The 23701-nt window shown below is 41.1% G+C and overlaps 1 protein-coding gene across 1 annotated transcript in view; it reads right to left on the bottom strand.

The window, feature by feature from the left end:
• Positions 1-23701, bottom strand: part of LOC136611247 (histidine--tRNA ligase, cytoplasmic-like) — an 85685-nt gene that overhangs the window by 28352 nt on the left and 33632 nt on the right. The window contains exons 5-8 of the mRNA XM_066590682.1: positions 22661-22756; positions 18160-18279; positions 14267-14374; positions 8087-8185 (exon numbers count right to left, since the gene is read on the bottom strand). Of these exons, the coding sequence (XP_066446779.1) occupies positions 8087-8185; positions 14267-14374; positions 18160-18279; positions 22661-22756 (423 nt within the window). The remainder of the gene's footprint in view (positions 1-8086; positions 8186-14266; positions 14375-18159; positions 18280-22660; positions 22757-23701) is intronic.

The following is a 23701-nucleotide window of genomic DNA, read 5'->3' as shown; positions in this document are numbered from 1 at the left end:
TACATAGACCATATTGTAAAACTGTTATTATTTTTCTTATGATGGTAGGGAGAGAAAAAGCATCAATTCTGCCATAGATTTTTTTTTAAAAGCGTTAATCATGCAGCACAAATGACACACTACATTTTTTTCTGCGGGTCAGTACGGTTACAACAATACCAAAATTCTTATTTTTTTTTAGGTTTTTCCACTTTTCTACAATAAAAACCCTTTTTTTGGAAATTATTTTTTTTTCTAAAATCACTGCATTCAAAGTACTATAACTTTTTATTTCTCCATGGGCGGAGCTCTCTGAGGGCTTATTTTTTGCGAGACAAGCTGTAGTTTTTATTGGTACCATTTTGGGGTACATACGTGTTTTTTTTTTAAATCACTTTCATTGTGTTTATTGTGTTTTTTGGGAGGCAAAATGCAAAAAATTAGAATTAGAAGTTTTTTAGCGTCTTATATTACGCTTTTTGCCGTGCAGGATAAAAAGCGCATTCAATTTATTGTACGTGTCGTTACGGATGCGCCGATACCTAATATGAGAAAAAGCATTAAAAAAGGGTTTAACTTTTTTTCTTACATTTTTATTTTTTGTACTTTATTTTGCTCTTATTTTTACACCATCTGTGTCCCTCTGAGGGACTTTTACTACAGCACTAATGATCACTACAATAAGGCATGGCAGGACTTCTCTCCTGCCATGCCTTATCGCTTACTATAGCGATCTTAGGCAATGGCAATACAGGACGCTGATATCTGGCGTCCTGTTGCCATAGCAACCAGCCGAGCTCTCGCAATGTTATCGCGAGAGTCGGCTGAAGTCACAGAGGGAGCGTGCTCCCTCTGTGAACCCTTTCTACTTAGATCGTGGCAGGGCAGGGGTTAACGGCGGATGGGCGCATCTCCGATGCCCCCCCACTGTTGCAGCGGGAGGCCGGCTACTAGTGACAGCCGGCTCCCACTGCGGGATAGCGCAAGATGTGCTATGATCTCGCTCTATCCCTGACGTAAGGGTACGTCATTTTGCGGGAAGTACCCCGTTCCCATGACGTACCCTTACGTCATGAGGAGGGAAGGGGTTGAAGAGAACGTGACATATCAATTGTAGTAAATACTGTACTTGCACTTCCTATAAAATAACAATTTTGGAACATCTTTACCTATAAACTCTGCTTTGTGTTGTTCCTCTAATATTCCACCTAACAAGTATTAGTAAATTGACAACTGGGTGTTACTATTCTCCTTTTTAAAGAGATGCGTCTCTAAAACTTTCAGCGCTGATTAGACAGTGCCACTGTGTAAGGAAGCCCAACTCCCCTCCGCCCCCTTGTCCCAACTGGTAACATCCAGTTGTCAATTTATTCATACTTGTTTTTTTAGGAGGAGTAACAGGAACTGCACAATGTAGAACTCTAAATAATGATACTTGTACACTTTGTAATGTAGCATTTTTCAAGTATTTACTAAGACAGACATATCAAGAGAACTGATAGCTTCTCTTTAACCCCGTATGGACAAAACCTATTTTGGCCTTAAGGACGCAAATTTATTTTTCCAATCTGACATCTGTCACTTTATGTGGTAATAACTTTTAAATGTTCTTACTTATTGACACGATTTGGGGACTGGTTTTTTTCATAACATATTGTACTTTATGGTAGTGATAAATTTTCATTAACAAAATTTTGTTTGTAGTAACAAAAATCAAAATTTACTGAAAATTAAAAATAAAAAAAAATCCACATTTTTCAAACTTCGACTTTTTCTGCTTGTAAAACAGATGGTCATACGCCACAAAAAAAGGTTAGGCTGGGTTCAGATATGGCGTATTAGCCGCGAAAATCTCACGGTTTTTCCACAGCGAAAAACGACAAAAAGTTGGGTTATCCTCACTAGATGAGTTTGGCTCAGACGCAATAATTGCGCAAGGCTTCTGCACAGTAAACCTCTTGCGGGCCATATTATATATAAATTTATTATATACACAAATAATACATTTTATTGGATAAGTAACCATAAGACTAGGACACTTTGGATGGGGGTGACCGTGGATAGGGTTCGGGGACACAAAGAGCGGATAAGCTGACACTACACTCACTAGGGATGGGTGATTACAGGATGGAGAGACGGGAACACAGCACTACACTGACCAGGGATGGGTGACTACAGGACAGGGAGACGGGAACACAGCACTACACTGACCAGGAATGGGTGACTACAGGACAGGGAGACGGGAACACAGCACTACACTGACCAGGGATGGGTGACTACAGGACGGGGAGACGGGAACACAGCACTACACTGACCAAGGATGGGTGACTACAGGACGGGGAGACGGGAACGGGAACACAGCAGTAACTTTCTTAGTTTTTTCTATTTTTTTTTTCTTTACACTTTTTGATATGCTCGTCACTACACTGACTAAAGCTCCTTTTACAAGGAGGGATAAATTGTTCATACGAGGCAATGATGACAAAGCTCACTCGTGCAGCCCGTTTACACAGACAGATGAACTGTTCACAAATCGTTCAGTCGTTTACATTTACTTACCAGTGAAAGTGAATGACATGCACACAAGCAAATTATTTGTTGGCCCATATAACATCAACAAAAAATGAGAAACAAACAAATTCTCATTTGTCGTTCAATCATTGGCTGTGTTTACACTGATATTATTCAAATACGCAAAATACAACATTTTGAACGATGATTACAATTGTTCCATGTAAAAAGGCCCGGACCACAAACCACACTACACTGACCACGGATTGGGCGACTATGGGACGTGGAAACCGATCCAGGAACACAGCAGGAGGGTTTTTTTTATCCTACACTGACTAAACTAACACTAGACTACACTAATCACACTTTACTAACTACTCTAATATACTGATAGATCACTATACACTAACATTATACCAACTGTTCACACTTTACCAACTACACTAATATATTGACAGATCACTGTATACTACCATTATACCGACTGTTCACACTCTACTAACTACACTAATATACTGACCGATCACTATACACTATTATACCGACTGTTCACACTTTACTAAGTACACTAATATACTGCCAGATCACTATACACTTACATTATATTGACTGTTCACACTCTACTAACTACACTAATATACTGACAGATCACCATACACTATTATACCGACTGTTCACACTTTACTAACTACACTAATATACTGACAGATCACTGTATACTAACATTATATCGACTGTCCACACTTTACTAACTACACTAATATACTGACAGATCACTATACACTATTATACCGACTGTTCACACTTTACCAACGATACTAATATACTGACAGATCACTATACACTAACATCATACCGATTGTTCACACTCTACTAACTACACTAATATACTGACAGATCACTATATACTAACATTATACCGACTGTTCACACTCTACTAACTACACTAATATACTGACAGATCACTATACACTATTATACCGACTGTTCACACTTTACAGTGATCTGTCAGAATATTAGTGTAGTTAGTAAAGTGTGAACAGTCGGTATAATAGTGTATAGTGATCTGTCAGTATATTAGTGTAGTTAGTAGAGTGTGAACAGTCGGTATAATGTTAGTATACAGTGATCTGTCAGTATATTAGTGTAGTTAGTATACTAACATTATACCGGCTGTTTACACTTTACTAACTACAGTAATATACTGACAGATCACCATCTATTAACATTATACCGACTGTTCACACTCTACTAACTACACTAATACACTGACAGATTACTATACACTATTATACCGACTGTTCACACTTTACTAGCTACACTAATATACTGACAGATCATTGTATACTAACATTATACCGACTGTTCACACTCTACTAACTACACTAATATACTGACAGATCACTATATACTAACATTATACGGACTGTTCTCACTTTACTAACTACAGTAATATACTGACAGATCACTATACACTAACATTATACCGACTGTTCACACTCTACTAACTACACTAATATAATGTTAGCATATAGTGATTTGTCAGTATATTAGTGTAGTTAGTAGAGTGTGAACAGTCGGTATAATGTTAGTATACAGTGATCTGTCAGTATATTAGTGTAGTTAGTAAAGTGTGAACAGTCGGTATACTGACAGATCACTATATACTAACATTATACCGACTGTTCACACTTTACTAACTACACTAATATACTGACAGATCACGATACACTAACATTATACTGACTGCTCACACTTTACTAACTACACTAATATACTGACAGATCACTGTATACTAACATTATACCGACTGTTCACACTCTACTAACTACACTAATATACTGACAGATCACTGTATACCGATTGTTCACAATCCACTAACTACACTAATATACTGACAGATCACTATATACTAAAATTATACCGACTGTTCACACTCTACTAACTACAATAATATACTGACAGATCACTATATACTAACATTATACCGACTGTTCACACTCTACTAACTACACTAATATACTGACAGATCACTATACACTATTATACCGACTGTTCACACTTTACTAACTACACTAATATACTGACAGATCACGATACACTAACATTATACCGACTACTCACACTTTACTAACTACACTAATATACTGACAGATCACGATACACTAACATTATACCGACTACTCACACTTTACTAACTACACTAATATACTGACAGATCACTGTATACCGATTGTTCACAATCTACTAACTACACTAATATACTGACAGATCACTATATACTAAAATTATACCGACTGTTCACACTCTACTAACTACACTAATATACTGACAGATCACTATATACTAAAATTATACCGACTGTTCACACTCTACTAACTACACTAATATACTGACAGATCACTATATACTAAAATTATACCGACTGTTCACACTCTACTAACTACACTAATATACTGACAGATCACTATATACTAACATTATACCGATTGCTCACACTCTACTAACTACACTAATATACTGACAGATCACTGTATACCGATTGTTTGGACTCTACTAACTACACTAATATACTGACAGATCACTATACACTATTATACCGACTGTTCACATTTTACTAACTACACCAATATACTGACAGATCACTGTATACTAACATTATACCGACTGTTCACACTCTACTAACTACACTAATATACTGACAGATCACTATACACTCCCATTATACAGACTGTTCACACTTTACTAACTACACTAATATACTGACAGATCACTATACACTAACATTATACCGACTGTTCACACTTTACTAACTACACTAATAATGTTAGTATACAGTGATCTGTCAGTATATTAGTGTAGTTAGTAAAGTGTGAACAGTCGGTATAATGTTAGTATATACTGACAGATCACTGTATACTGACTGTTCACACTTTACTAACTACACTAATATAGTGACAGATCACTGTATACTACCATTATACCGACTGTTCACACTCTACTAACTACACTAATATACTGACCGATCACTATACACTATTATACCGACTGTTCACACTTTACTAAGTACACTAATATACTGCCAGATCACTATACACTAACATTATATTGACTGTTCACACTCTACTAACTACACTAATATACTGACAGATCACTATACACTATTATACCGACTGTTCACACTTTACTAACTACACTAATATACTTTAGATCACTATACACTATTATACCGACTGTTCACACTTTACCAACGACACTAATATACTGACAGATCACTATACACTAACATTATACCGATTGTTCACACTCTACTAACTACACTAATATATTGACAGATCACTATATACTAACATTATACCGACTGTTCACACTCTACTAACTACACTAATATACTGACAGATCACTATACACTATTATACCGACTGTTCACACTTTACAGTGATCTGTCAGAATATTAGTGTAGTTAGTAAAGTGTGAACAGTCGGTATAATAGTGTATAGTGATCTGTCAGTATATTAGTGTAGTTAGTGGAGTGTGAACAGTCGGTATAATGTTAGTATACAGTGATCTGTCAGTATATTAGTGTAGTTAGTATACTAACATTATACCGACTGTTAACACTTTACTAACTACAGTAATATACTGACAGATCACCATCTATTAACATTATACCGACTGTTCACACTCTAATAACTACACTAATACACTGACAGATTACTATACACTATTATACCGACTGTTCACACTTTACTAGCTACACTAATATACTGACAGATCATTGTATACTAACATTATACCGACTGTTCACACTCTACTAACTACACTAATACACTGACAGATTACTATACACTATTATACCGACTGTTCACACTTTACTAGCTACACTAATATACTGACAGATCATTGTATACTAACATTATACCGACTGTTCACACTCTAATAACTACACTAATACACTGACAGATTACTATACACTATTATACCGACTGTTCACACTTTACTAGCTACACTAATATACTGACAGATCACTATATACTAACATTATACGGACTGTTCTCACTTTACTAACTACAGTAATATACTGACAGATCACTATACACTAACATTATACCGACTGTTCACACTTTACTAACTAGACTAATATACTGACAGATCACTGTATACTAACATTATACCGACTGTTTACACTCTACTAACTACAGTAATATACTGACAGATCACTATACACTAACATTATACCGACTGTTCACACTTTACTAACTACACTAATATACACTCTACTAACTAGACTAATATACTGACAGATCACTGTATACTAACATTATACCGACTGTTCACACTCTACCAACTACACTAATATACTGACAGATCACTATATACTAACATTATACCGACTGTTCACACTCTACTAACTACACTCATATACTGACAGATCACTGTATACTACCATTATACCGACTGTTCACACTCTACTAACTACACTCATATACTGACAGATCATTATACCGACTGTTCACACTCTACTAACTACACTAATATACTGCACGATTATTTTGTTTTTTTGCGCAATCCTCTCCTCAGCCCTCTCATCAACCGTCGATAACACACTGTGGCGGTTCAACACAGAGATCAAACTGTAAACAGCGCAAACTTGGCCTGTTGAGCTCTGATTGGTCAGTCAATACAAGACTGCGTGATTTGTCCACTAGGCTAAGTATTTATTGGCTGCTAGTTATGTTAACAGCCATCACTACGATGTTGCTGTAACTGCCACCACAGCGAGGCTTTAAACACAAGACATACGTTTCCGTCTCGTTGCGCCAAGTACCATGTGCCTATCATTTAAACGTACGTCTTGTGGGACTAAAGGCTTAAGTGGCGTTAGCTGAGATGATTAACAACTTTTCAAACAATCTGTGCCCATGTGATGACTAGCAAAAGTATAATTCACTTTATTTACCTAGGATTACATTTTTGTGCTGAAAAATCCCTCTGTAGTGTTGGCCACTAGGAATCTCCTCTCCTTCTAGTTTACTGTCTACTGCTTATTGTCAAGTGATGCTGGCCTTTATTAATAGGGATAACAAGCAGAGAACAGGAAGGGAAGGATGGGGATGACTAATGCTGCCCACAGAAGTCTATAGAGAAGTTGAATAGGAGAGCAGAGAGCTGCTGTAGAGAGCCAGACTCTCACAGACATTGCATGCAGCTAATAGTAAGTGATTGTTCACGGTGTTACAGCTATGTAAATCACATTTCCACTGTACAGTACTTCTGTAGGGTCATCTCTGATGATATTATATCTTGTCTGTGTGTGTTACAGACAGTTAGAGACTAGAATCTACAGTCCTCTTTAGGCAGAGTGTATGAAGGACAGTTAGGAGACAAACTCCTCCCACTAACTCAGGGAGGACTGAAAATCAGAGATACAGCCACGTAGGAAAAATGGTAATAAATACAGGTAACCAGTCATATAATAGCCAGAAATAGCATCATTCCTCATGTACACACAGCAGCCTATTCTGAAACGTAATATGAAAAGTTAGGTATACTCTAAACAAATAGATAAATATTAAGATTTTGAGTCTACATTTACCTTGCCCAGCTTGTCAATGGAAGTGCACACAGTTCTGAATTTCGCATCTGGAACGCCACATATTGTGAGAATTCCATAGAGAAGTCTTCTGTCATTCACCTTTTGGAACCCAGAACATTTACTATAAGTATGACAGAATAAATCATAACATGAGGTTTATCAGACAAACAAAAATTAACACATCCCCCCGATCTGCATCCTGAGGCTCCAAGATTCTTCAGACTCTAGAAGAGTTCTGCTACAGTTAATAATTTTACAGTTTGGATTATTATGGACACAGCTGTACTAATTATGTAAATAAAAAAAAATAAATAAAGAATTTTTAATAAGGAAAATGGTTTTGTGTGTGTTTTAAAAAATATTTTTAAGCATTTTACTTAACTTTTACAGTCCTGCTGGGAAACTGGACCAATACGTCTGTTTTGCAGTGTATTATGCCTATGAGCTTTAGGCCTCCTTCCCACGAACGGATTTACGCCGCGTAATTCGCGGCAAAAATCCGCTGCGTTGCCCGCTGCTATTAGGTTCTATTGAACCTAATAGCACAATGCTCACGATGCGGAATTCCACCGCGGAATTCCGCACTGTGAAATCTCCCGTCCTCACCCGCAGCATGCTCTATTTGCCGCGGGTGTACGCGCTGACGGCTTCCATTGCAGTCAATGGAAGCCGTCCGTTCACGCTATCTCCCGCTGTAACACAGCGGAAGATAGCGTGAAAACGCTTTCCCACCTATCGCCGCCGCGTCACATGACGCGGACGGCGCGTCACGTGACACGGCCGGCCGCGTCATGTGACGCGGTGGGCATGTCACATGACGCGGCGGCAGCGGGCTGGGAAGCGTCTTCACGCTATCTTCCGCTGGTAAGTATGGGGTCTCTGGGGGGCGCCGTGACGGGCTTCGCCGCGGAATATTCCGCGGCGGAGCCCGTCACGCTCGTGTGAAGCCGGCCTTAGGCTCAGACACCTTCTATTAGGCCCTACCTCCTGCACGGCTCAATATTTGTACCCAGAAGGCAGACCTGGCGAACATTCTTAGGCAGCCAGTTGCCATGACAATCCATTGTCTCCCTGCAATTTTTGTCATGGGAGGCTAATGGTGTGACAGAGGGAGTCCCCCACTCTCTGTCTAACCTCTTAGATGTCATGGCAGATATTGATCCTTACAGCGGGGTGTCAGCTGTATGCTACAATGCTACAACTGACACTTGCTGTAGATGGCGTGAGCTCAGCCCATGTTAAACAGAGACTCTATCACTATGAAAAAAGGCCTTGAACTACTACAATGTGTGGATAGCTGAAGAGACATGATGGAGACTTATTATAGGAAAAGTGGGGTAAAGAATTTTCAAACTTTGGCACAAGCTTAGGTTGTGAAAAAAATATGTGACTTTTTAAAATTTATGCCACTCAACAGTTTTAAGAAAAAGGGGCACGGCTTTTCGGAAGAAGGCGCTGTACTTCATGTATGAACTTAACATGCATATCTTGTACTTTATTTCTTTGTGCATCTGTTACAAAATGTTATAACTCAAAACAAAATTGCATGAAGGCGCCCATAAGTGTGAATCCCTTGGTAGCATTTTCACAATATGCCTACTTTCAGAAAATCTAGTATATGGCTCTGGGGGTGTAATATGGCTTTTCATTTTATAAGTCAGCCTTTATTTATCGTTAAAAGTGTGAAAAATATCCCAGGAATGAAAGGGTTAATTTCCTAGTTGGGATTTCTATGCTCAGTCTTCTGGTCTTGTAAATTCAACATAATTGGATGCTGGATTTTTCTATACTGCATATTAAACTATAAGGCCTCATGTCCACGGGGAAATTCGGGCTGGCACAGCCTCTTTCCTGCAGACATAAGGCCAGATAATAGATTTACTAACCTCTCCGGACGCTGCAGATCTACCCCCCACCCACCCCATCGCGGCTGGATCTTCACTCTTTGGCCCGGCTGATGTGCTCGGTACGCCGGCAGCATGCCGCACCGTGCACATTTTCTTTTTTTGAACTGCTGCCTTTCCCACGGCACAGCACAAATACAGCTGCGTTTGTGCCGCGGGACCGGACGGCTTCCACAGGATTCAATGGAAGCCGCAGGAGCCGTCCATGCGGGAAAACCGCACGAAATGGAGCATGCTGCGGGTGCTTTCCTGCACGTGCAATCCCCGCGCCAGGAAAAAAGGACATCCACAGGTATTTAATTACCTGTGGGTGTTTAATAATTCCCTATGGGCGCAGATCATGCATGTGGGAGACCGGAACGGATTTCTTAATTCTATTTTGCCCGTGGACACTGGGCCTGTTACAGTGGGCACAAAAGGGTAGTATTATGAGCGTATTTCTGGGAACTTTAATATTTAGGAAAGTAGATGATGAGACAATTTTATGGGCAGTTCTGTATGTCTGGCATAATTTTAAGAGCAATTTTGTGTAGCTATAGCTTTCTAACCTTAGAGCACTCCGGAGAAAAAGTCTTTACCGTGGGGCACCCCTACCAAAACTGTAGTGTGGTCAGGGGCGCAGCACATTGTGATGTCTGATTTTACCTCCGTTATTTCAGGCACCCTTCAATCTCTAGTGGGCACAGCGCTGCTGGCCACTTTCACATCACCTGACCAGTGACGTTATGCTCACTAGCGTCACCAGGTGCCCGATGAAGTGCGAAGACTTTGGAGGCAAAAGGGAGCATGGTGCATATTTTGACTCTGTGTCTTTTATGGAAATGCTGTGGAATTTTTGCTACGTTTAATAATACCCAAAGGCTGTTTCTACACAGAACTGACTTGCTGCAGAATATTCGCAGCAGACATTCTGCAGCAAATCAGAAGTAGAAAGTCTGCCTCAAAAACCATTATTTTTTTATTTCGAAACTTTTTATTGAAAGAGAACTTTTTGGACAAATGTCTATAAACATAATATTTGACATAAATAAAATATATGACTAAAAGAGAAACAAAACTTATAAAAAAAAAAAGTTATAGCAATGAGTATGGGGAATTACAACAGGGATAACGTTCAAACAGGAAAATAATGGAGCCAAGGATTCCACATAAGGTAGTATTTATGGGGGGTGCCATTTCGAAAGGCATCCATATTTTCATAGGCATTATGTTCCAATAGAAGGGAGATCAGGGCTGTAGTAGAAGGAGACATGGGGGACCTCCAATTTCTAGTTATAATCAGTTTGGCAGATAGGAGTAAATGACATATCAATTTTCTGAAGGGAGAAGGTAGCGAGTTCGAGTTAAGCAATAGAAGTACCATTGCAGGGTTATTCTGAGACAGTCACTCCTGTTATATTTCTCATTAAAGATAATACGTCTCTCCAATAAGAAGTCAAAATTAGATATCTCCAACAAATGTGGGTAATGGAGCCAGGATAGCAACAATTTCTACAGCACAAATTGTCAGAGCTAGAGAAACATCTGTCAATTCTGAGTGGAGTGCCATCTAGTTAGCAACTTGTAGCGAACCTCCATAAGAGAAGAGCTAAGAAAGGATTTGTTAACTCAATGCAAGGCTGAGAACCATTGGCTTCTAGGAAAACTACTAGGCACATCTCTTTCCAAATTTAGAAAGTGAGCTTTTCTTTGGAGTCCCCCATGTCTCTGGACAGCATCCCCTATATCTGACAAACAAATGGACGACTACTAGAGATGAGCGAACGCGATTTTCAAGTACTTCAGTACTCGGGTGAAAAAATTCGGGGGGGCCGGGGGGAGGCGTGGCGGCGCGGGGGATAGCAGCGGGGAACAGGGGGGAGCCCTCTCTCTCTCTCTCTCTCCCTCTCCCCCCCACTCCCCGCTGCAACCCCCCACTCACCCACGGCGCCCCCCGAATCTTTTCGCCCGAGTACAGAAGTACTCGAAAATCGCGGTACTCGGGCGAACAAGGGGCGTGGCCGAGTACGCTCACTCATCTCTAACGACTACCAAATGAATTCTTAGATATTATACAATGTAATTTAGAAGGGATGCCGACGTCGAGTATGTTAGGCATTTATATTCAGAATGGAGCAAATGTGAGTACATTTAAAAAGATCAGTATAAGAAATACCAAATTCTGACATAAGCTCAGAAAATGCCTTAATGCCTTGTCATTATGCAATGGACCAGATATGAACAGGACTGCTTTCCTTGCCCAATTACTCACTTCTCAGATCAGGAACAAAGCATTTGAGAGTTTCCAGAGGAATTTTAACAGCCATTTATGAGGTTTTTTTTCCTAAAGACAAAAGTCCCAAGATTGTATAGTTTTTGATTGCTAATATTGAATTTATAGTAGGAGATCTGGATAAAGTGATAGAGTTATATGCTACTCATAAAGAAGGGAGGGGATCTGAAAGTATTGACTTCTTTTATGTTGTCTAAGGCCTCCTACAGTACCTCCAATGTTAGAGCTTGATCTGATCATTTCTGCAAGAGACTTTATTATTAGGGAGAATAATGAAGGAGACAAGGGACAGCCCTGATGTGTACCGTTAGTGATTTGAAAAGGTTTGGATAGAACCCCATCCACACGCACCTTGGCAGAGGGAGCACAATACACGGCTTGGATAGCTTAAAAAATATTGCCATGAAAGATGAATTTGTGGAGAGTAGCAAAAGTGAAGCCCCAGTGGAGCCTGTTGAATGCCTTCTCCGCATCCAAAGCAAGAAGCAGAGAGGGCAAACAGAGAGCGTCCGGCCTCTGAAATGAGATTTACCCCTCTACTGCTGGCATCTGGGGCCTGTCTCAGCTTTTATAATTCCCACTTGGTCATTGTGAATTATGTCGGGAAGTACAACTAGATGCAAAATAAATAGGGATGAACACCCTGCATTTTTTTCCTACCTGGAGCATTGGAGTACCATTGGTGCAGATTTTGACTGGAAATCCACAACATGACTGAAGCCGATTTCATACTATGCGATGCTCCCCCTCACCTCCTCCAAAAACTTCCCGCTGTCAGCGCTCCCCGGCTTCAGGTTCTCAGCGGCCTTTAGTGGCCCCACCTGACCAGGCCGCTGGGAACCGGAAGCCAGGAAGCGCTGATAGCAGGAAGGAGGTGAAGGGTAGCGCCACATAGTATAAAATCATCTGCGGATACGTGGAAAATCTCCAATCAAAATCTAGATTTTTAATGGTTTTTGGATGCGGAAATCCTACATAATTTGCTGCGGAAATTTCCGCTGTGGACATTCTGCAGCATTTCTGCCACGTGTAAACATACCCTAAGTCAGCTTGAGGAATGCTACCATGTGCAGAGTGGCCTCAGTAGTAATACTGTCCCCTATATCGGCCCCAATAGTAACAGTGACCCCCACAGTGGCCTCAGTAGTAATCGTGTCCCCTATATCGGCTCTAGTAGCAATAGTGACCCCCACAGTAGCCTCAGTAGTAATACTATTACTACTGGGGCTGACACCTATATCAGCCCCAGTAATATTAACCCCATAGTGACCTCAGTAGTAATTGTGTCTCATATATTGGCCTCAAGAGTAATAATGACCCCCAGGTTGTGAGCGAGAGCTTAGGACTGCTTTTCAGCTGCCTTAACACTCTGCACCACACGAGGCTTATTAATACAACTCGATATTGAAACAAATGTATACCATGTGGTATGTTTTTGCAGAGTCAATGGGAGATGTAGGCAATGCAGCACACATTTTATAAGGCCAGAATATGATGTAGCATTCACCTTGTAATGAATAGATGCAGCACAACTTGTAAAATGTGTACAACCCTGTAAAGAATACTAATAAACCTTTAGTGACATACTTTTCTATGATTACATAGTGCCGCTCGTCTTCATTGGGGGGGGGGGGTGGGAGATTAATATGTTGCGGACCAATGAAAATAAAAAATATTTGGGGAAAGATACCTGTTAACGAAAAATAAAAATGGCTGTTCTGTCCAAATACGTTATCAGCCCCATGCCCATTAAAAGTCTATTTATGTGACATGTACAGAATTTGGGAGCATTATCAGAGTTGGTTCTAATGACTCTTGCAGTGCACAGCGAAAGAAGGTGCTGTGTCAGAACGCTCCAAGAAAACTCCATTTATTACCAATTACACATTCCCCAGAAACAGCAGAGGATGCAAAAAATCTACCAGAATGCACCGCACAAAAAACATATGTATTTAGCTTCATTCCATTAAGTGTGATTTTTATTTGTTTCAGATCAGCACTTACCTTAATGAGAAACCCTCCCAGTTCCAGCTCGCTGAGTATCTCATACATAATCTTCAGACACTCGGCATCAGGGAGCAGCGGGTCGGAGTGTCCAGCAATGTCAAAATCCTGGCATGAATATGCATGGTGGGATCAATAGAGACAGGCCAAGCGATACAAGATAGATGGGGGTCACATTTTAAAACTCATACATTTTAAAGTAGGCAAAGAGTGTTACAAACATTGTTTTTATAATGCCGGATGGTTATAAATTATATTATGTACAGATCTGTAATAGATTCTATTCTACGATCAGTCTGTATACAGTCTAAAAGCAGAATACCCCATCCACTCAATACGGTCACCATGTGTATGTCAGATATTCTATGCATGCTTGACACTATGTATTTCATGTTTAAACACAAAGTGTACTTCCATCTAAATCTTTCATGGCATATCCACGGGAAATGTCATGAAAGTCTGATTGATGTGTGTCCCACCTCTAAGGCCTCCCTCACACAGGCGTTTGTTGAAAAACGCTGCGTGTACTGCAGATTCCACCCGGTTTCAGCAGCGCTGGTATGCGGATAGAAAAAAAACCCAAAAACTTACTTAGCAGGTGAAGTCGATGCGCCCGATGCCGCTGTCAGGACCCTGTGAAGCCGCCAGATTGCTCTAATTGGCTGAGTCGGTTGAGTGACAGCCAGCTAAGCCAATCAGAGCCAGCACTGGATGCGTCCAATCACAGCCATTCAATGAATGAATGGCTGTGATTGGATGCATCTGGCGCTGGCTGTGATTGGCTCAGCTGGCTGTCACTCAGCGGCGCTCAGCCAATCAGAGCAATCTATCACTGGAGGAGGGGATTTAGAATCTCCGTTACCAGCGAAAGTTCCCCTGCAAGTCCCGAGAGCGCCGCCAGGGACAGCGACATTACCTGCAAGGTGAGTATTGATTTTTTTGACTAAGGCAGTGTAGCTAGGCATTAAAAACACTGCCAAAAGCGCAGTAGCAAGTTGTGCCGTGTTTTCGGCAGAGCTGAAACTGCTGTCCATTCATTTGAATGAGCGACGCAGGGCTGAAAATGGCCAAAGATAGAACATGCAACGCTGTCAAAGGGCAGTGTGTAAGACGCTGTGTTTTCATGCTTGTGTGAGTAGCCCCATTGAAATGAATGGGAGCGTTGTACAGCGTTTAGCGCTGTGCTGTAAAAGCAGTGCTGAACGCTGTACAAAAACGGCTGTGTGGGGGAGGCCTAAGATGTGTATTTATTTCGCCCCCAGTCTGGCTGAATGCAGTAGCCATGGATGATCAGGACTAACAAAAACAGCTGAGTGGGCAGTACTACTCTGTTTTCATAACCCCCATACAACAACAGCGTAGCTCACTGTGTGTGCGGTTTTGGTAACTCACAATCAGCTCTATAGTAGTTACAGCATAGTGAAGCCTGCTAGGTAGTTTCCGTAAGTCCCAATAACCGCATTTAGCTGAGCCATGGGAGTTAGGCCAGTTTCATACGGGTGACAAAAATCGCACTATTTTCTCGCGATGCGACAGCGCTACAAATCGCATGTATGTGGAGCCCATGCTTTCCTATGGGTCCCTGCCATGTTTTGCAGGCTGCTGCATTGCGAGAAAAAATATCATGGATTGCTAAACATTGCCGCGATTTGTGATGTTTTGCAGCCCATGTTTCCCTATGGAGCCTTCGTTTCTGTTGCATTGCTTGAAAACGGGCTTTTCTTGCAGTGCGATTCAACTTTTACAGTAGGAAGTCCTACCGTTTGTTCCTAAACCAAGCTCTAGATGCATTAAAAAAAAAATTTAAAAAACGCAATACATTACCTAACAGCCGCTGTTAGCTCCGAGGCACTTCTCTGCAGGTCCCCGGCACACTTGCTTGTAGTTTTCAGAAAGCGCTTCCTGATTTGGAAGTTCAAAAACCCCTCCTCCAGTAAGTGCTGGCTCTGACTGGTTCTGGAACGCCACGGCTCAGTCAATCAGAGCCAGCGCACGATAAACCATTCAATGAATAACTGTGATTGGTTCATGGAGCGCTGGCACTGATTGGTTCTTGAGTGCCACAGCTCAGCCAACCAGAGCCAGCGCACAATGACCCATTCAATGAATAGCTGTAATTGGCTCATCAAGCCCTGGCTCTGATTGGTTTTTGAGTGCCACGGCTCAGCCAATCAGAAGCAAAGCTTCCTGAAGGCGGGGTTTTTCAAACTCCTGACCAGGAATCGTTGCCTGAAGACTGAAGATAGGTGCCGGAGACCTGCACAGAAGACTTGAAAAGAGGCTGTTTGGTGATGTATTTGTTTTTTTTGTCTTTTTTATGCAGCTAGGTTATATTTCAAGCCCTCCTGAAAATCCTGGCGAAAGACCGCTACAAAATCGCAAAATCGCTGCGATTTTCTCGTGGCGATGTCACTGTTGCCCATGTAAAAAAATACCTTTGGGGTAAGAATCAGAGATAGCATCTATCAGACTTTCATGGCATATCCTGTGGAATATCTACATGCCTAGATTCAGGGTTTCTCAAAGAATTTCTCAGCCCCTCGTTTCCAGTTAGCACCACACATGTTCTCTCACAACCTAAAAAGTGTTAGCTCCAACAAGAGAAAAGTATACATTTGACTCAGTTCAGATCTCGTTATGGCTTTGTCCAGGGGTCCTGTCAAGGCTTCCATTAAAAAACAACTAAAAAACGGAACCCAGGACAGAACCTCTCTTGGCCATTATTGAAATCTGCAGAAACAGATACCAATAGGTCTCTGTTTTGGTAGGTTTCCAATTATCTTTGGCATTTTCTACCAGAAAGAATGGTGTATTGGATCACGCTATTCTTTCTGGCACAAAATGCCAGAAATAAACAGAAATCTGCCAAAACAGAGATCTATTGGTCTACATTTTAGCAGTTTTCAATAATGGCCAACATAGGTTCCATTCAGGAGTTCAGTTTTTGGGATTTTAAACAGAAACATCCCTGTGGAAAGGACGTAATGAAATCTGAACCAAGCCTTAGGCATACCGTAGCATTTTTTAAAATCAGAATTACTGTGCTACCCCAGTACTTAGTTTAGTTGTGAATACATATGCTGTAGATTTTTAGTAGCTGACTCTTAAAGGTCTACACCAAATATTACTGGTGGACTGAGATGGACGTAATAATAATATCCATGGTAGTGTAGCATGGCTTTGTGGTTAAAATTTTTTGGGAGGTCTATGTAGATACAGTTAATGGTAATAACCATGGCCTAGGGATAGTTAAAGGGTTAATACCACCATGACATTTCTTCTAGTAATTAAGTAAACACCAGCATCCCTCTATTTAACTACTGCATTGAACTGTGCAGGACGGAGTTATTAATTTAATTTTTTCCCCTTAAATGAGGAAAATTGGCTTTCTTCCTCTTTTTTTGCCTTCATCTAGATCAACATTGTGGGGGTGTGTAGGAGTGTAGTATCAAGAGTAGCTTGCAAAGGGCTTAGACAGGCATTTTGCTACAACAGAAAGGGTTAACTCCTATGGATGTGGCAGGAAGCTATATAAAAGTCTGTTCCTGCCACACTCAAAAGAGGAAGTTATAGCTCAGAGGAGCTTAATGCTGGCTGCCAGCCAGAGGTCCAGTTGTAAACCCTGGACACTATATGTACGTTGATTTGCTATGCAATAAATGCTGGTGGAAGCCAGTTTTAAAGAAATTCCTGTTCCTAGAGTAATGTCTACATGCGTGAGGTGCGCCATTTCCCTGATATTGAGGTCGTCGATTCGAAGGAGCGTAACCCCCTTGCCACAGGAGGTAATAGGCTTACCTAGAAGGACATACGTCTTTTCTTAGCCTACCATACTAGGTTACGATGTTTAATTAATGACCATACTATAAATTATTAGATATGTAAATACTCACACATTGATAAAACTCTCTGTAGCGCCCCCTGCTTGGATTATCCCGTCTGTAAACTTTTGAAATCTGGTACCGTTTTAGGTTGCCAATTTTATTCATGGCCAAAAATCTTGCAAAGGGGACCTTGTTTTATGGGGTCAAGGAAATGACATGTATAGTAACAAAGGCATTACACTGTAAATTCAGCACGGCACTAAGAAGCTAAAGCAGTACTGGCACGGCACACCTGCAACACAACATCTGCTATCGGAAATGCTCCTAACAATGACAATGCAGACATAGTCAAGTGGCCACCACTAGCTCATTGGTAGATTTGTGCGCTCATCTTGTAGAATAGAGTTTATTTGAAAGAACAAAAAAAGGAGATCGTTCAGAATGTAAACTATTCTGAAAACATTCAGAATAATGCCAACCAAAGATTGCTGTGTGCATTACTAGCGCTAACCATAGATGTAAGGATTTTTCTTAATATGATGACCAATTCCAATAATACAATTTTGGTAAGAAATTGCTATTTAACCAATTCTGCCGATATTATTGGCCTAGGTTCACCAGTCTCTCATTAAATTCTCTTCCTACCACAAGTGTGTAGAGGAGATGCCAACAGGTTAGCCCTCTAAGGCCTCATGTCCACAGCGGGTTGGATTCCGCAGCAGAATCCGATCCTGCCTTCGGCCAGCGACCCTGCGTGGCTGTGTCTGCAGGTGATCTGTATTCTTCCGGGACATCTGTACTCTGGATGGTCCGCACAGCTCGCCGTCGGACATGCGCAGTACACATTTTTTTATTTTTTAAGAATCTCCTTCTCTTCCCGCAGCCCATCTGCAATGTCAGCTATTGAAGGGCTGCGGATCGGACGGCTTCTATTGACTTCAATGGAAGCAGTCCGGGCAGGAATTGCACTGAAATGGAGCATGCTGTGATTTGATTTCCACATCCAAAGATCTGCGGCATCTATGTGGTTGGACAGAGGGAGAGGAACCTCTGTCACAGGATCGCAGTAGTAAATTAGAATAAGGTAGATGTAGTGGCAGCATAGGCAGAGAGTTCTTTAAAAAAAACTTTATTGATCCATGATCTTTAAAAAGCGAGCAAGCTACGTTTCGGCCACAAACAGCCTTTTTCAAGCTAGCTTAACCATACGCCACAGAACATTTAAATAGTAAAGGGCATAGACAAAACAGCCAATTACAGAACAAGGATACACCCACAGCAATTGGGAGATAATCATACATATATGTGCAAGGCATCAACATGCCAAATACACAGTCCAGGTTTATCAATCGGATCGAACGTTGCGCCCACCTGTGCAAACATTGTTATGCGTAGGTTTGAGGAGGACAACGTTTATCGGTCATCTTTCTGGCCTAAGGTGCGCACCTGGTTGCGTTATATTGATGATATTTTTTTATTTGGGAAGGCCCCACAACAGATTTGTCTGAATTCCACCGGCTGTTGAATGCAGTATGCCGTGAAATACAATTTACGATAAGTTACTCTATGCATAGAATCCAATTTTTGGATGTTATGGTATGGAGAAAAAATGGCAAACTTTCTACCGACTGGTTTACCAAACCTACATATAGAAACAGCCTTCTGCATTTCATTAGTAACCATCCAAAAAATATGATTTCCTCGTTACCATGGAGCCAGCTCCTCTGTGTGAGGCGGGTCACTGATGATGAATTCATTGATTTGAGACTCAATCAAATGGGCTCCAAATTTCTGAGTAGAGGCTACCCTAAATCCTTGATAAAACAGACCATATCGGAAGTTAAGATGAAGGAACGTAGTGAATAGAGATGAGCGAGCATACTCGGCCACACCCCTTTTTCGCCCGAGCACCACGATTTTCGAGTACTTCCGTACTCGGGCGAAAAGATTGCATCGGGGAGTGGGGGGGGGGAGACGGAGAGAGAGAGGGCTCCCCCCTGTTCCCCGCTGCTACCCCCCGCTCCGCCACGCCTCCCCTGCCCGCTGGCGTCCCCCGAATCTTTTCACCCGAGTACGGAAGTACTCGAAAATCGCGGTGCTCGATCGAGTAATTACTCGAAACGAGTACGTTCGCTCATCTCTAGTAGTGAACTATTGATTCCTAAAAACAAAAATAGGGAACCTAACAGGATGCCGTTTGTTTCTACCTATAACCCCCATAGTGGTCAGATTTCAAAAATCATCAAGAGACATTGGGCTCTTCTGTCCAGAGGTGGTGAATCTATTCCTGAATTTCAGAGTGGCCCTATGATGGCATATAGGAGAAATAGGAATCTGAGGGACAGACGGGTAAAACCTTTGTTTGATGTGAGGGATTCGGTGAAGCAGAGATTACTTGCACCATTGAAGAACGGGAATTTTTTCCGTGTTGCAACTGCTCATCAAAGGTGACAGTCTGTCACCCATGCACGGGAGCCCAGTTTAAGATTAATAGATATTCTTGTATGTAATCTTTCGGAATCTATTTGATTATGTGTCCATGTGGCCTAATGTATATTGGAGAGACCACAACAGAGGTGCGCTCACGTATAACGAAGCATAAAAGCACTGTCCGTACTGGCAACACCGAACTCCCTGTCCCTAAACATGTTCTTGACAAAAAGCACAACATCAGTCAACTACGTTTTCGGGTCATTGATCATGTACCACCACTCACCCATGGGGGAGATCGAGTGCCATGTTAAAGAAAAAAGAACTAAGGTGGATATACAACCATAACACTTTGACGACCTTATGGCTTGAATGTGGACTATCATTACATGCCATTTATTTAATTGGACCTTGTTTTTGACCTTTTACCTTACTCTCTTTTATAATGGCCTTATATGTAAACAAGCTGTACATTCCTGCATTGTCTATTCTCCATTTTGGGACTTGTTATAGGTTTGGTTTTAATGTGCATTATTATACGTTTTTATTCATAATTTTTTTCTTTTGTCTTTGTGTATAGACTGTGGATTGCCCTTACCTGTTGGGTGCCTCTCCTCCTCTGATGCCATGTACTGCAAGGCTTTTTCTTCATACAGATTGTGCTATTATAGATTTTAATGTAGTTTATCTTTTTATGTGATTGTTTGTACTTAGTACTGATGATACACTCGGTATTGATGATACGAACGAGATAGTGATGCTATCCATTATGTACAGTGGGACAGCCATGGCTATATATTCTTCGTATATAGTGGAAAACCCCCTTTTCTCCTATATCTATAATATGTTTGTAATATCCCCTGGTTTTGATATATACGTTTGTGGTCACTATTTGACTACATCCTTTGATAATGGGCGGCGTTAGTTTATTATGTCAGCGTTCATCGTTTAACAGCAGCGTCATCCCTTTACTGCACTTGACAACTGATATTTCTACTAAGTTCTGTGGTTGCTATGCGATCATAAGTGTGACTTTTTGATGATGGACGATCATAGCGGACCTTGTTTGCGTGATGTCCGCTGGTCATCTGCTAAGAGCGCTATCCTTATATCTGTTGTTTATGGGTTGATTGGTGGTTGCTTGGCAACCACTATGGGTGCTCCATGGTGAGGTATGACCGCATTTTGATCATGTGTGCTGGTCAGCTGACAGGTATGACCTCCTCCCAGTGCATCTGACACCTTCCACTTCCTTGCTGGACAGTGTTTGGGGCTGTTAGGTGATTGACGCACGCGCAGTTCTGATGCGGCTCTGTACTACTAACATCGTGTGGACTGGTTGATCCCGTGCGTGCATCTAAGATCGTTTGGGACGCCGGATCATGGTGCATGATGGAGGAGGAGGAAGCACTGACAGACCTGGACTAGGTCTGTATTTGGTATGTTGATGCCTTGCACATATGTGTATGATTATCTCCCAATTGCTGTGGGTGTATCCTTGTTCTGTAATTGGCTGTTTTGTCTATGCACTTTACTATTTAAATGTTCTGTGGCGTATGGTTAAGCTAGCTTGAAAAATGCCGTGTGTGGCCGAAACGTAGCTTGCTTGCTTTTTAAAGATCACGGATCAATAAAGTTTTTTCAATTTTTAAAGAACTCTCTCTGCCTATGTTGCCACTACATCTACCTTATTCTAATTTGCCATTGGAGCCCTGAGGTTCGGTCTCCTGCTGTGGCTTGCATTCTATCCACCTCCCTTTTTAGGGGCTTATTGAGTGCCGCTGGAATACTTTATTTGGACGTAATTCAGGATCGCAGTAGTAAAACATAAAAATTATTTAAATCTGGTACTGCCATAATCCTACTGATCTACAGAAAACAACAGTCATTTTTACGGTTCTTTGAACGCCTTAAAACAATAACCCAAAATAATGACAGAGTTGCATTTTTTCCATTCCACCCCACTTATAATTTTTTTTTTCAGTACATTAAATGAGTGTCATTAAAAAATGCATCTTGTCCCAGTAAAAAAATCAAGCCCGCATATGACTGTCGATCAAAAATGAGAGTTTTAGCTCTTGGGAAAAAAAAGGAATCTGCAACTTATGGCAAAGGTTTATATAGACATGTGAAAGGATACAGTTAGATCATACCGTAAGGACAGCTGCTCCCCTCCTTGATCTTTCAGGTCATAGATAAGTTTGGAATCTTCTCCATACTTCCCAATCAGAGTTTCCTGCAACAGTATTGTCAAGCAGTTTAATAATAATGGACAAAAGGAAGCTTTGGGGGAAAAAAAACTAAAAAAAAAAAACTATCACGTTGAAAAAGTCAAAGACGTTTAGATTATTTCTTATTTTAAAAGCTGGGTACAAACTCTGGGCTGAACACCACATTGTGCTGAACAGAAGTTATAGAAAAGTTACGTGTATGAAAACCTTCACTTACTTGCACTTTTACCACAGATACAAGGTAATCATCCACTGAATTCAATGAATGGCCGAGCGCTGCCAGTGATTGGCTGAGTGCTCAGCCAATCAGATACAGCTCTTTCAGCAGGTGGGGATTTTATATCCGTGCCTGATGAAAGAACTTCAGAGCAGTGCAGAGAGAAGACGCAGCTACACGCGGCTGAGCTCCGGCATTGGCAGAGAGGTGAGTATATATTTTTTACACATGCTAAGGATGATTTTCAGGGAAAGGCTTCCCTGAAAATCACGGCAGGGTTGGTTGCCTGTGTTCTGCATACCCCTCTCGAAGTGCTCAGCTGTATAGCAGTTGAGCGCTCCGAGAACACAATAGCTGTATGCAGAAGATAGCGGTCCCGCTTGTCTTCTACATACAGTGTGAACATTCATTTACACACTTATGCAAAGTGAACACTTAAAATGGTCATTGAGCAATCATCTTGCTGTGTAAATGCACACAACGCTTATCGCTCAAAAGAGATCTTTTTTAGCGACTTTTGAGCGATAATCGTTGTGTCTAAATTAGGCATAACATTAACTGCATCCATTTTTTTAAGAACAGTCCAGTCTCCCAATGAGAGACCGCAAAAAATTTCTAAGAGCATGAAATTAGAAGATGATAGAGTCCTATATAACAGCAATGAGGAGGACTTGCAAATATGCAACCTCTCCTTCCACACATTGAGGACTGTCCTCAGCTCCTACTCCCTCAT

This window comes from Eleutherodactylus coqui, chromosome 2 (genome assembly GCF_035609145.1).
Source record: "Eleutherodactylus coqui strain aEleCoq1 chromosome 2, aEleCoq1.hap1, whole genome shotgun sequence".
In the NCBI taxonomy this organism is placed as follows: domain Eukaryota; kingdom Metazoa; phylum Chordata; class Amphibia; order Anura; family Eleutherodactylidae; genus Eleutherodactylus; species Eleutherodactylus coqui.
Note: the sequence above shows the minus strand (reverse complement) of the source record. Positions and strands in the feature narration are given on the sequence as shown.